Here is a 13,948-nt window from a genome sequence, read left to right on the forward strand (position 1 = left end):
GTTTAACGCTGATGAAACAGGATTGTTTTGGAAGAAAATGCCTAGTTGAACTTACATTGCAAAGTCTGAGGAAAAAAGCAAGTGGGTTTAAAGCAAGCAAAGATCGAGTGACGTTGTTACTTTATAGCAATGCATCAGGAGATCGAATGCTGAAACCCCTCATAGTAAATCGATTTCTAAGACCATGTGCTCTAAAAGGCAAAGATCTAAAACAGCTGCTGGTACATTGGATGGCTAATACAAAGGTTTGGTAACAACTGCTGTATTTACTGAATGGTTCAATAATTGCTTTGTACCAGAAGTGGAAACGTATATGAAGCAAAAGTTCTAAATTTTAAAGTTTTATTAATTGTTGACAATGCACCAAGTCATCTGCATTTGAACATCCAAATGTGCAGCTAGTGTTTTTTCCACCCAATACAACAAGCATTATTCAGTCATTAGATCTAGGCATAATTGCTACTTTTTAAAAATATTATGTTAAGCACACTTTTCAATTTATATTGGATAAACTAGAAAATGAATCATTAACAGTAACTAACGTTTGGAAAAAATTTTCCATTTTGGACTGCTTAAATCATGTTGCATCTGCTATCGCTGAAATAAGACCATAAACTTTACATGCCTGCTGGAAAACAGCTCGGCCTGGATGTATTGCAAACAGTGCAACCATGCAAACATCTACATTATCGAACTTACATTGCAAAGTATGAGAAAAAAGCAAGTGGGTTTAAAGCAAGCAAAGATCGAGTGACGAAAGATCATTACATTAAATTGGCGGAGAAGGTTTTGATACATTTAGCCAGAACGATGTAGATGAATTGCTTGTGGATAATGCCTTAAGTGACGATGATATTATTGGATATCAATTAACTTTAGATATCATCGAAGATCCAGAAAACGATAGTGAAGCAGAAGAAAAATCTGTCCTCCTCACTGCAAATATAATTCAAGGTCTTGAACTGTGAAATAAATTGGAAAATCATTTTCTTGTTAATGACACAATATCTGAACTAGCCTTTAAATTCCAACATGAGCTGAAGAACTGTATGGATATTGCGAGCTGTATAAAAAATTAGTGAAATCATCATCGCAAAGTTTAATCACTGATTACATTGTCAGAAGAAAAAAATCTCAGCACGAAACAAGGGTGAAGCTAATTCTGTTTGTGAAGAACCATTGCTTTTACCATACAGATCTGATGCACTGCCTATTTCTTCTGGTGATGAAAGTGATTTTGCACCAGTTCGCAAATGTTGCTGAATATTGTCTAATAGCGATGATAATTCTGATGACAAAATGTAAAAAAAAAAAAAAATTGTTACTTTTCAATAAAATTAAATAAATAAAGCTTTAAAACAAACTTAGGCATTCTTATTTTCCTGAATTTTCATAAACTTTTTATGCGACTTTAGGTTTATTTTAATTCATTGCTTTGGTTTTATGTGGTTTTAGAAAATTATGGAACGTATCCCTAATTTTTCAACATAAGTTTAGGCCTTTTTTGTGCAATTTTTTATATGCGGTTTTCTGTGGGACGTATCTACCCCATAAAAAGAGACTCGACTGTGTGTGTGTGTGTGTGTGTGTGTGTGTGTGTGTGTGTGTGTGTGTGTGTGTGTGTGTGTGTGTGTGTGTGTGTGTGTTTATTTATTTATTTATTTATTTATTTGGTACAAATCAACTCTTGTTTTGTATATTTATCATATATATTAATAAAAATTTTAGCTTTTTAGCTCAAATTTTAGTTGCTTTTTATTGCAATTAAATTATGATTTAATTAATTTTTTATTTTTTTTTTATAGAAACGTATAGTAACTGGTGCTGTAAAGCATCTAGAAAAAATTTTGCAGTGGGCAGGGATTGTTCCTGATGAAGGACCCTCAGTTGGTGGTGTATATTGTCCATATGTTCAGGTAAATGAGTGAGTTTTGTATGGTTGTCTGGTATAGTTATTGGTTACAATTTTTGATATTTCAAAATATTAACATCAATCAGTAAAAAGTTCAGGGGCGAATATTCCGGGTGTGCAGTGCTCATCTACGAAAAATGAGTAACACCGATATTATATTTTTACATTTATTCCCATTAAAGACTCCTCCAATTGTTTGCAGACTTAAAATTGAACACAATATACTAATGCTTCATTATCCTCTTCAGAAGGCTAATAAAGCATTAATGCTTCATGAAGAGGGCACTTTTCTATGCGTAAACATAGCTTCACATTCACATTAATAGCCTGGGTGTGCTTTCAAAATGCACATACCTTTCAGCCCTTTGAAAAGATGTAAAGAGGGTGCAGTGGGTCAAATTCTTAGCTTTCTAGTATTTTTAAACCACTGAGAAGGCATGGCTAGGTGAGCTAACATTTTGAGCTCACCCAGCATCTAGCATCTGTGATTGGTTATTGTGTCAGTAACCAATCCAATTGAACATTGTCACTTGTCATGAGTTGAGCGCTTCCTGTATTACAAACAGCTGTTACACATGTTTTCTGGAACTGAAAATTTGAAAGTGGATGTTAGGAGATAAAATCTAATTGTTTTTTCTTTTGCTTGTGCAGTATAGCATCTGTTGAGGTTGCAACGTTTTTTAATGGTATATAGAGACATTTTTATTCTAGTCTTCGGAAACAACAGACAATAAAAAATATCTATTCCTGAATAAAAATGAATATTCTGTGTATTATAAGACATTGATCTAGAACAAAATACCAGCATATGTGAGATTGATAAGACAAGAACCACTGATACTAAAAAAATAAAAAACAACTAATGAATGTAGGATTCCGGAAAGTGTGGATAATTCCAATCATGATCAAATGCTATGTATACTGAGTCTCAGTAAACAAAATGAAATTCTTGGAAAACAGAGCAAAATATACACAAACCAGAGAAATACACATAACATGTGCAACAAATTTTACGAGATAATTTGCTGCTCCATCAAACCATATTTATTCTTGTAATACTCCCTCTCTCTTCATAAGTTTGTTTTTTAATTATGTCATCATAAAGATGAACGCTGATGCACTATACCCTCTCGAAACTTTCATACATCGATAAAAATGCAATCAAGTGGTCATGGGCATCCGTAGGGGTAGGTGGGGGGGGGAACAGGGCACTTCCCCCAGAATCGATTAAAAAATTCCACCAATTATAATCGTAAAATTGATTGAGATATGTAATCTTACACCCTCGACCCTGGGATGCTTTGTCTGTCTTAAAATTTTATTATGGGTTGGCCTGTTTTGCCTCAGGTGGGGTAGCCATAGAACACGCTTTTTATTGCAGCAATAAAACACATGTTCCTGTTTTTGGTGCATCTTTTTTTGATTTGTGAACAGTGACTGGTTAGTTTGCCTTCTGTGTCTAGTGAGTCACTGAGTGAAGTATGAATTGTAAATTTATAGTGAAACAAATTTAAACAGAAAACTACATTTTTAAAAGGTAAGTGTATGTAATTTAATATTATTTTACTTGTTAGTTTTATGATTTTTTTCCTTTTAAACTGAAATAATTTAATTTAGGATTAATTAATTAGTTGATTTTTAATAAAATATGCCGGTCAATTTTTTTATATGTGAAATTGTGCTAAAAACTATTAATTCTGAATACTTTTTTTTTCTCAAGAATTAAAGATCATTATAATTGATGCAAAATGAAAATAATGTATTTGTAGTTTACATCGAAAAATAATTACATCAAATAAAAAAAGTTAAAAGTTGTTTATTGATGTAATTATTTAATTAAATCAATAATTATAAAAATTTCTTGATGTAATTATTTGTCTCCAAGCTTTGCCCCCCCCCCCTGGAAAATTTTCTGAGGACGCATGGCCATGCATACAGTCAAATTGACGTGAAATTTGTATTGCGGGTTGCATAACGCACACGACAGCACACCCAAGCGAAATGTGCATGCGATGCCACTGAAAAAGTTTTATAGTAGACGTACATAGATTTCGTAATGATTTTTTAACAAAACTGAAGCTTGCACTATGAAGCATGTTAAATGGTAAAAGAAATTGTGCTTATGCAATATTTTCATATCATGTCTTCTCCTTTTTATTTGTATATTTAATTTTAATGTTCTTCCTCTCTCCTTCCCACTTTCATTTCATGTTTGTATTTACATTGTTCAGGAGTTGACATATTATGCAAAACCCTACCCATCAGGCAAAAAATGTATATATTATATATCATTATATGATGGTAGAAGGAGCAGTGAGTAGAAGTGTTTAACAACAAATCAAATTTTTCTGAGTACCAGTGGATGGAGCCTCTATTCTTGCATCTGTCATTAATGTTGAATTAAATTCATGTAATAAATACATTGCTTATAAATGCAAAATTATTATTATGATTTTCATTTATTGCCAGAATTCTAGTAAAAGGATTTTACGAGGATATTATGAGGATAGATTCTAATCTATCCTCATAGGAAGCATTCCACAAACCTGTCATCAGCTTGGTCACTTGTCTCTGGATCCTCTCCACCGCTGCCTGATCATCCCCAAGAAACCCAGTTGACCAAACATGTGCACTGCAGTCAAGATGTGGCCAAATCATAACCTTATAAAGAGGGATAATAAGTTGCTAGAAAGAAGGAAATACTTATAACTTGTTGCACCCATTAAAATTCTATGAATTTTTTAATTAAAAAAAAACACAGCTTTATAAATTCAAAGAGCTATACGTGCTCCTGTAGAGCAGGTTTTTACAAATATCCATGCCCAAGATGGAATTTGAACCCACCACCAGGCTAGCATTTTTTTATTTATTTTTTTTTATTAGACAATGAATGAAGAGACCAATATCTCACCCCTTCTCGTCCCTCCCCTCCCAGTGTCTTATTCTTTAGATTTAGTGCATACTTTTTTTTTTCTTTGCTTGAAAAATCATGCTGGAATAGCCCATGTATGTCACTTTGGTGTTAATACCATGTGTAGTAGATTTTACAATCTCTCATATGGGATTATATCAAGGGGGGGGGAGGAATAATAAGCATTAATAAGCATTTAATTTTATTTTATTTTATTTATTTATTTATTTTCAAATATCCAGTCAGAAAGATTGCAGTTATACCAGAAGAAAGTTGATGATTTAATCAAGGTAAGTTAGAACTTTTTTTATTCATTGCAACAAGTGTTTTCACTCAGTTAGAAACAGTATTATACTTAAAAGGAAATTGTATTCTTGTTTTCATTCTCACATTGGTGAATTATAGGGAAACAAAAGTTTGCATAAAATATCTGTATACAACTAGGTAACTTGTATCTAAAGAATAGTTGACTTCACATCATGTTGCTCTGTATCCCATAATGCATGTAAAAATCTGTAACAAAGGTTTGGAATACTATTAGAATTCAGTACAGCTCTAAGAGTGTTCTGAGAACTTCATGACAGATTTGAAACAATCTCTCATCTCTCCCTCTCTGAATTACTCCAGGAATACTTGATCTCTGTTTTTATCAGACAGCTTGTCTTGAACCATGGTTCTTCAGAGTGGTAAACAGGAACTTGCTGGCCTGCATGTTAACTCCCCCCCTTCTAAATAACTTTCATTGTATCCTCAATTTTCTTGCGCCAGCTCCCACTAATCCTCATTAGTGGGAGCTAGACTGATGGAGATAGTGGGAGCTATCTTGATGATAAAATGTCATTTTTTTCATATTAGAACCACTAAATAACACTGAATACAAATAGGAAAAGAGTGGGTTACCCCCATATATTATTATTTACATCCTTATTGTTTTCTCATGAAATATTTTCATGACTAAGTTTCTTTTTATAATATAATGCAGTTGACATCACATCACATCAAATTACTCTGTTTCCTAGTCATCATACAGAAGTGAAATGAAATGAGAAAGACAAATAAGTTAAGAATAAGAAATTTTATCACATTTGAACAACTTAACAGAAACATGCAATTATTGAAATAAATGAAGGATATTGAAAATCAATTAACTTTCGAAATCTAAAGACTGAAATGAATTATTAGACAGATGACATGGGAATTATTACAAGTCAAGAAGCATTTAAACTAGCACAGGAAGGACAAGAAAGATAATAGCTGAAATATGAACAATATTATCAAGTAAGCAAAATATAAAAAGAAGGATGAAATATGGTATGATGATTTATTTATAAAAAATGCATGCTATTCATGACTGCGTTACTACTTTGAGCTTTCCAGGAGCAAAAATCAAAAATACAATAAATGCAATTGAAAAGAAAAAGCAAAGGAGATGGTAGTTCTCGATGTTCAAGTGATTTAATATGTGATAAATACGGTAGGAGAGAGAATATGAAAGGGGTGTTACAAAAAGTGAGAATAAAGAGAGAGAGAGAGAGTAAAAATTGTTACTATACGCTCACAGATATAAGACCCTTCGACACCTCTGCACATGTTAGAAGAAGGAGAATCCATTCCGATAATAGGGTAATCAATCCGTCTTGTGGGATGAGTTGTTTATTATTACAAGTCGGAAAATTAACTTTTCTTTTATGAACATTGTAATTTTTAAAGTTGTAACTATTTTGCTTGTGTAACAATTGGAAAATTTTATGTATAAAGCACATGATTTTGCATGTTAGTGACCAATTCATGCATCAGCTTATTTCTTTTTTCTCCTTCAACATGAATTGACTCTTCTTGGCAAGCTGCCAGACTAGGGTCTCGGATCTGTGGTCGGACAGTAGTCTGTTACAAGATCCAATAGCAGATGGCACTAAATTAAGTCTTATAATGGCAGATGATTCAATTCTCATCATATAATATAGATGTCTTATACTTGAATGTGTTTGGTATCATTAGTCTGGAGAAATTATTTATTGGTGTGAGACCTGATGTGTAGTGTCAAGGAAACTAAAATCATAAGGAGAAAATGGCAAGCCTCTCTGCATAAGAGTGACTCCATTATGGAACTGCATTAATAATATGAAGGTGTATAATCATGGAGGTGATTCTTGTCTGGTTCAGAATTATTAAGAATGTCTGCATAAGTGAAGCATTAGATAACATCTGCAAAAGTGCAAGTTGACTGACTAGATATGGAATTAACTTATTATTTCTGTATGCCAAGAATGAGCCTCTTTAGCTCAGTTGGTATAGACGAAGCCCTTTGGTCAAAAAGATCTGGGTTCGATTCCCATTCATGATGTGAGGAACCTTTATTTTTTCACTCAGAAACTCGGGTTTTTCATCCTCCAGAACAGGCAAACTGGCCCCATGAACACATGTATCTACAGACATAGGACACTCTGGGAAGCATAGTGCTAACCACCTTATCCTTGAATTACAGTTAAGAAATCTCTGAATAATACTTGGAAGGTCACAGACACTTAAGTGCCTGTTAGAACCATTAATGGATGAATATGCCATGAATATCAGTAACAAAGGAGTAGAGTTGGGCCTGTGCTGTTACAGATTCACTGGATTAATTGCTGGTTACAATGAAATGAATCACAAAGTCGTTTGGCAACATATTTTGTTTGGTAACTTTATTATCTGAGCATTGATTGGCTATCAGTGACATCTCATGAGAAATATTATATCAAATTTATTGAGCTTTGTAAGACTTCCTCAAGCAGCATATGACAGAATAAACTCAATGTCAAAAGAGTATTACCTGATGATAGTGCCAGAATGGAATTTCTCGTTAGAGGTGACTGCTCTGCTTCTGGTTGGTGACAGTGATCGTGTTGTACTGATGTGCTAAGTATATATGAATGTTCCATTCAGAAAAGATTACATGCTGAACAACAAAGCCAGAAATTATGACCATCTGAGGAGAATACTAGGTTTGGTCCCATTAAAATATCCAATTTTTGGATATTTTTTTTTGATCCAATTAAAATATTTCAGGGCCCCCATCGGAAAAGAAATCATAATACAGACATATATTATTATAATATTTATTGTATTTATATTCAATACAAAACATACACAGTGAATATTGCAAAAATCAAATGCAAATATTACATTTTTAGCATCTTACATACACATTTGATATGCACATTATTTTATATTTTTATATAGATAGATATATTGTTAATGTACATTTGCAGCAAGCACATAAAATGTAAAATGATTAGTAATAAACAAAGTAAGAATTAAAAACATAAAATAAGTTTAATAACAATTTAATGTGATGGATGTGTTTCAATACTGCTACACAAAAAGTCGGTATCAAGTGAAATATTTGAAACTGCAAATCTTAGATTTCTTTCTAATGCTTCCATTGATAAGCAGGACCTGTGTTTATTTTTAATTACCAATAGTAATGAAAATGCTGTTTCACAAAGGTATGTAGATGCGAAAGGAATTAGCATATTTAAAACTGCATTTGCAATTGAAGTACATTCTTTTTGTTGTTGAATTCAGAATTTGGATAAATCACTGTTAACAAATTCTGATTCGAGGGTTGAATCTGCTCTCATATCAGTTAGTGCTTCTTGGGATGACCATGGAAGATTGCTAAATTATAGAGAAGGAGCAAATGGTATTCTTATTCAATCATATTTTTTATCTTCATTCAAAGTAGGAAAATATTTTTCGAAAAATAACCATAGAATTTGTGAGGTTGTTAATTATTATCCTTTTATTTTCTGTTGATAGTAAAATATTATTTTCTTTAACATATTCATGAAGAGAAGTAAACATTTCCGTTTTATTATCCTTAAAACATTTTAACCATGTAGAAAGTTTACTTTGAAATGCTTGTGATTTAATGTTTAGTGTTAATATATTAGTGCTTTTTCTTGCAGAGAAAGTTTCAGTTCATTAATTTTTTTGAAAAAATCTGACAGATAAGAAATGAAACACAACCAATTTTGATCACAAAAATGAGATGCTAATATGCGATTCTTATCAAGATGAAAAATCCGTAGTTCATCTTTCAATATTAAAACTTGTTTTAGAACTTTTCCACAGGACAACCACCTTACTTCTGTATGATATAAAAAAGTGTCATCATTGGAATCCATCTCTTGGCATAAAATACGAAACAGTCTTGTTTATTAGTAGCATTATTTTTTATATCATTAACTATAGTAGAAATTTCTGATAATACTTTACTCAGAGATTCTTCCATTTGTCGAAATACTAAGTTTTCTCCATGGATAAGGCAATGAAAATGTCTTGCATTCGGATAAACTTTTTTTACTTCTGCTACAAAACCTTAAATTCTCCTCATCATGGCTGCGGCACCATCATTGCAAATCCCGATGCGCTTTTGCCAATCAAGTTCATATTCTTTGAAAAAATTATTCCCTTTTAAAATATATCTTTTTCTTTGGTCACACTGGAAAGATTTCTGCAAAATAATAGATCTTCATGAATTTGAAAATTATAAAGATATCTGACAAAAACCATTAAATTAGCATCGTTTGTATTATCCATAGATTCATCAAGTTGAATGGCAAATTGATTCGTGAAATTAACGTAGGTATGATATTATCATCAATGCAATCTATTCTTCTTTTAATTATGTTATTAGAATTAGGAATTTTTTTAAAGGTTCTGATATTTTGGAATCATGGATAGTTTCACAAATTTTTATTGCTGCTGGTAAGATAAGGTCTTCCCCAATTGTATGAGGCTTCTTTGTTTTTGCAATTAACAAAGCAATTTTGAAAGATACTTTTACTATTCAATTTAGTATGTTTTGAAAAACATTTAGTTTGTCGTTTTAATTCTTCAGCCTTTCTTTGAAAAAAATTCAATTGTCTTACTCTTATTCTCCCCATGTGAACAGTATCTAAATTGCAACAAAGTTTTCCAGGTCGCATGCAATCATTTGATAATTGTTTCCAGCAGATTACACACACATAGGCTTGTTTGGATCATTATATGATGGTACAAACCCATATTTCAAATAAGAAGGATCGTATTTTCGAATTTCTTCATATGACATTTTTTGCCTCTTACCATCTGGTGCTGAAGACAATGCAGACTGTTGTAGTAAAATATGAGATACTGTCATTTGTGAGTCTGTTTCTGCTTCTGCTGATTGTTCACTGAATTGTTTTTTTATCAGCCACTTATCCATCTCAGGGTTAAATTTTTAACATAGAATAGATCAAATAATAGCACCACGTACCGATACTGGCACACCACAGACTAACAAGATAAAATTAGTGAATTACATGAATAAGAGAATCCCCGGCGTTTATAGTTCTGATGCATATGATCTGTGCTATCAGCGCAGTCGCTCTGCACCCCAAGCGTATTTCTTTCCTGTGCATTGCCCGCACCTGTGTACACTAGCAATGAAACATTAATTTAAAGTGTGAAAAACTTGGCCATTTTAAATGAGCTCAAGATTTTCATTTGTAAGCTTTTTTGTGCTGCTTATCAATACCTTTTGAAATGAAACTTATATGAATAAGTATATATTTACTAATATTCGTTAAGCACTGAAATACAGAGAAAGCAAAATTTGTGAATCAATACCAATGTGTGATTTTTTCCATTAAAATATAAAAAATAACAAAAATAAAATAAATAAAAATTAAATACGTTTCTTTTAAGATAAAAAAATCTACTTAGTCTTAAAACATTTTAAATTTGTTTTCATTATTTCACGGGCCCCTCAACAAAACTAATGGCCCCAAGGGGGACGTGGCTCACAGTTTGGGAAGCGCTGTTCTAGATTGTCCATAATAAGACAGTGCCATAGGAGTAATGAAAACCAACTGAATCAAGCTTGTCCTTGGAACATAAGAGAAAGGTAGAGATTTTTCTCACGGGACAAAAGGCCACAAAAATGTTAAGAGGTTTTAAAATTTTTGCAATATATTCAGAAATTCCTTTCACACAAGGGTGTGGAATACAAGTGATTTTCTCTTGAGTAGAAAGGCATGAACTATTCTTTCAGCTTGCTGCATTCATCCACTCTCCCAAAAAGATCAATTTCATCCTCTTACTCATCATCCTGAGTGTGCGAAGTTCCTTGTGCCTGCAGTTTAGCCTATTTCAGACAGAGTGGTAGATCAGTTAACATTCACCTTGAAGAACACAAAAATTACTACCACAATCATCTGTATGTCAAGTCAGGACTGGCAGACCATACACTGGATACTCTGTCACATAGGATTAAATGGAATAAGACATTACTATTATGTAGAAGTCACTATAGGTTTGAGAAACTATTTTTTCAATCGGCATCAGTTATGTAGCACTCCTTTAATCTCAACAAATCTGGTTGCATTAATTTGCCAAAGATCTGGAATAGTCATTCTAAGACCAAGTAATTGTACTTCTCCAAATTAACTTTATAGTCATCCATCTCAGAGAAAGAGAGAGAGCCTTGTTAGGACATTAGTTTTTTTTTCAGTTACTGAATTGTTTCCAGTGCTTTATTTGAGTACCTGTGCTTGTCACAGTTGTTATTTGTGCTCTGAAAATGCTGGTTAGAAACCCAGCGAATTATTAGTAAGTTTCAATAAATTAATTTAATTTTTTCATCTGCTGGTGTTATTAATACCGTGAAGTGATAGTATGAATTTGACAAAAAGGTTGACCTAATGTGTTTTAATTCTTTAATGTCATCACATACATATACCAATATTTAGGTCAAGGAAGGCCAACTTTTTACGTTTCATGTGCCAATTTTTCATGTACGCGTTCAAACTTCCTGTAAAAATGTTAATGTGTGTGTGTGTGTGTGTGTGTGTGTGTGTGTGTGTGTGTGTGTGTGTGTGTGTGTGTGTGTGTGTGTGTGTGTGTGTGTGTGTGTGTTATGATCCATCGAGTCGTTTCCAACTCCTGGCGACTACACGAACATACACTCTCCATTCCAATCTGTCCCTGATCTTGTCTTTCAGAACCTCTAAGTACACTCCAGTTTGCTTCTTTAACTCCATACACCCATCTAATTCTTGGTCTTCCTCTTCTCCTGCTTCCATCAACTTTAGCAAGCATCATCATCTTCTCCAGACTGTCATTTGCTCACATAATATGTCTGAAGTATGACAATTTTTGCTTGATGATCATAGCTTCAAGGGAGCAATCTGGTTTTATTCTGTCTATCACTAATTTATTGGTTTGCTTTGCAGTCCATGGTATTCTTAGTAAGCTTCTCCAAACCCATAATTCAAATGCATCTCTCTTCCTTCTTTCACTCTTTCTCAGGGTCCAACTTTCACATCCATACAGCACCACAGGGAATACCATTGCTTACACGATTCTGATTTTTGTTGTGAGGCTAATATCTTTATCTTTAAAGATCTTGCTTAAATTTGTCATTGCTTTTTTTCCCGAGTAATAATCTTCTAACTTCTTCAGTACAATGACCATCTTTATCAATTTGGGATCCTAGGAACACAAAATTGTTAACTGCTTCCATTTTCTCCCCATCTACTTCAAAATCATTAAGTTCACATGTTGCCATAACTTTTGCCTTTTTGAGGTTAAGTTTAAGACCATATTTAGTACTTTCTTCTTTAACTTTCATAATAAGTTCCTTCAAATCTTCTTTGCATTCTGCTAGCAAGGTGGTATCATCTGCATACCTTAAATTATTAATATTTTTTCCACCAATTTTAATTCCAACTGAAGACTCCTCCAGCCCTGCCATTCTTATAATGTATTCGCTGTACAAGTTAAACAGGTATGGCATCTTCTGACAGCCATTTGGACTTCTTCTTCTTACAAACTTGAAATATTCTTCTTTATGACATATTTAATATAGACTTGATATTGATTTTATATAAAAACAAGATTAACATAATGAGGCTTTTGGGTCTGTTTTGATTTCACCAAGTTTTTAATGTTTGGAGTTAAATTAGTTACTGAGAGCAGCAGAGAATTCTTTAAATTTGAATCACTTAATCACTACCTCATTTTGTTTTTAATCACTTTCATGGCTGAAAATGATTGTTGTTCACATCCAAAATGACAGATACAACTCTGGCCAAATTTTCTTAATTCTGGAAAATGTTCACAGGGTGATGATCGCCAGAAATTAATCATGTCGGAAGCATTTGGGACTGAGAGAAGCTCATCAAATTTCATGTTCAGCAATGAATTTGTTTTCAAGTCAATAAGTTCCATTTGTATGTTACTAGGCATCTTCATCATTTTTTGTTCATTAAGTGAAAATGAGTTTATAAAGGCAACTATGCAGTCCTCTTCTCTAGCAAAATCATGAAACGACTTTCAATGACTCTTTCAATAACTTGATTTTTTCAATATGTTTTGTAAAATTGCCATTACGTCAACTAAAAACGCTAAATCAAACAGCCAGTTGTTATCATATAACAACTGGCTCTTTCCTCAGGCAGCTCATTTTTCTCTTCTAGAAAATTATGAATAGTCTTTTTCATTATCCAAAATCTGCTCAGAACCTGTTCTCTAGAAAGCCAGTACCTCATAATGAAGAAAGAGATTGCTATATTCCAAATGTAATGTTTCACAATATTCTCTGAATTCTCTTCTGTTTAATTCTCTTGCTCTAATTTTATTTACACATTTTACAACCGATAACATAACATGCTTCAAATTTAACGTTTTTCCATACAGTGACTCTTCATGTATAATGCAGTGATGTTTTAGTCAAGGATGGTAGAAAAAGTTTTCAAGCAAAGTTGTAGTCCCGAGTGGCTTTACTTATCACTGACAGCACTCCATCAGTACAAACTGATGAGGTTACTAGAATCTACTTGTAGGTTTTCTAGGCATGATTTCACTTTCTCAGTCTGATCCTCTTGTTTTTTCCATGAAGTGATTCAAGATTGATAAGTTCTTCAAAAACATTAAAATTATCATCAATGGGCTATATCACATAAGCCAGCAGATATGTCCAAAGCTAAAGAATAGAAAGTACAAGCACAGACAAGGTCTTCCAGTTGCTCAGATACATCATGAGAGAGTTCTTCACTGCATCTTGTAACTGTTTGCTTTGACAGAGCAATTTCATCTACTTTCCTTTTGATATTTTT

At 32.9% G+C, this 13,948-nt stretch overlaps 1 protein-coding gene across 4 annotated transcripts in view; it reads left to right on the forward strand.

Annotated features, from left to right (window-relative positions):
* The window catches only part of GluRS-m (putative glutamate--tRNA ligase, mitochondrial), a 189,083-nt gene that overhangs the window by 21,662 nt on the left and 153,473 nt on the right, over positions 1-13,948 (forward strand). For all 4 annotated transcript variants that reach the window (XM_090408318.1, XM_090408334.1, XM_090408327.1 and 1 more), the window contains exons 3-4: positions 1,806-1,916; positions 5,066-5,113. In XM_090408318.1, coding sequence (XP_090264444.1) covers positions 1,806-1,916; positions 5,066-5,113 — 159 coding nt within the window. The remainder of the gene's footprint in view (positions 1-1,805; positions 1,917-5,065; positions 5,114-13,948) is intronic.

This window comes from Typopeltis vanoorti, chromosome 2, assembly GCF_054136105.1.
Source record: "Typopeltis vanoorti isolate ZY-2024b chromosome 2, IOZ_Tvanoo_1.0, whole genome shotgun sequence".
In the NCBI taxonomy this organism is placed as follows: Eukaryota; Metazoa; Arthropoda; class Arachnida; order Uropygi; family Thelyphonidae; genus Typopeltis; species Typopeltis vanoorti.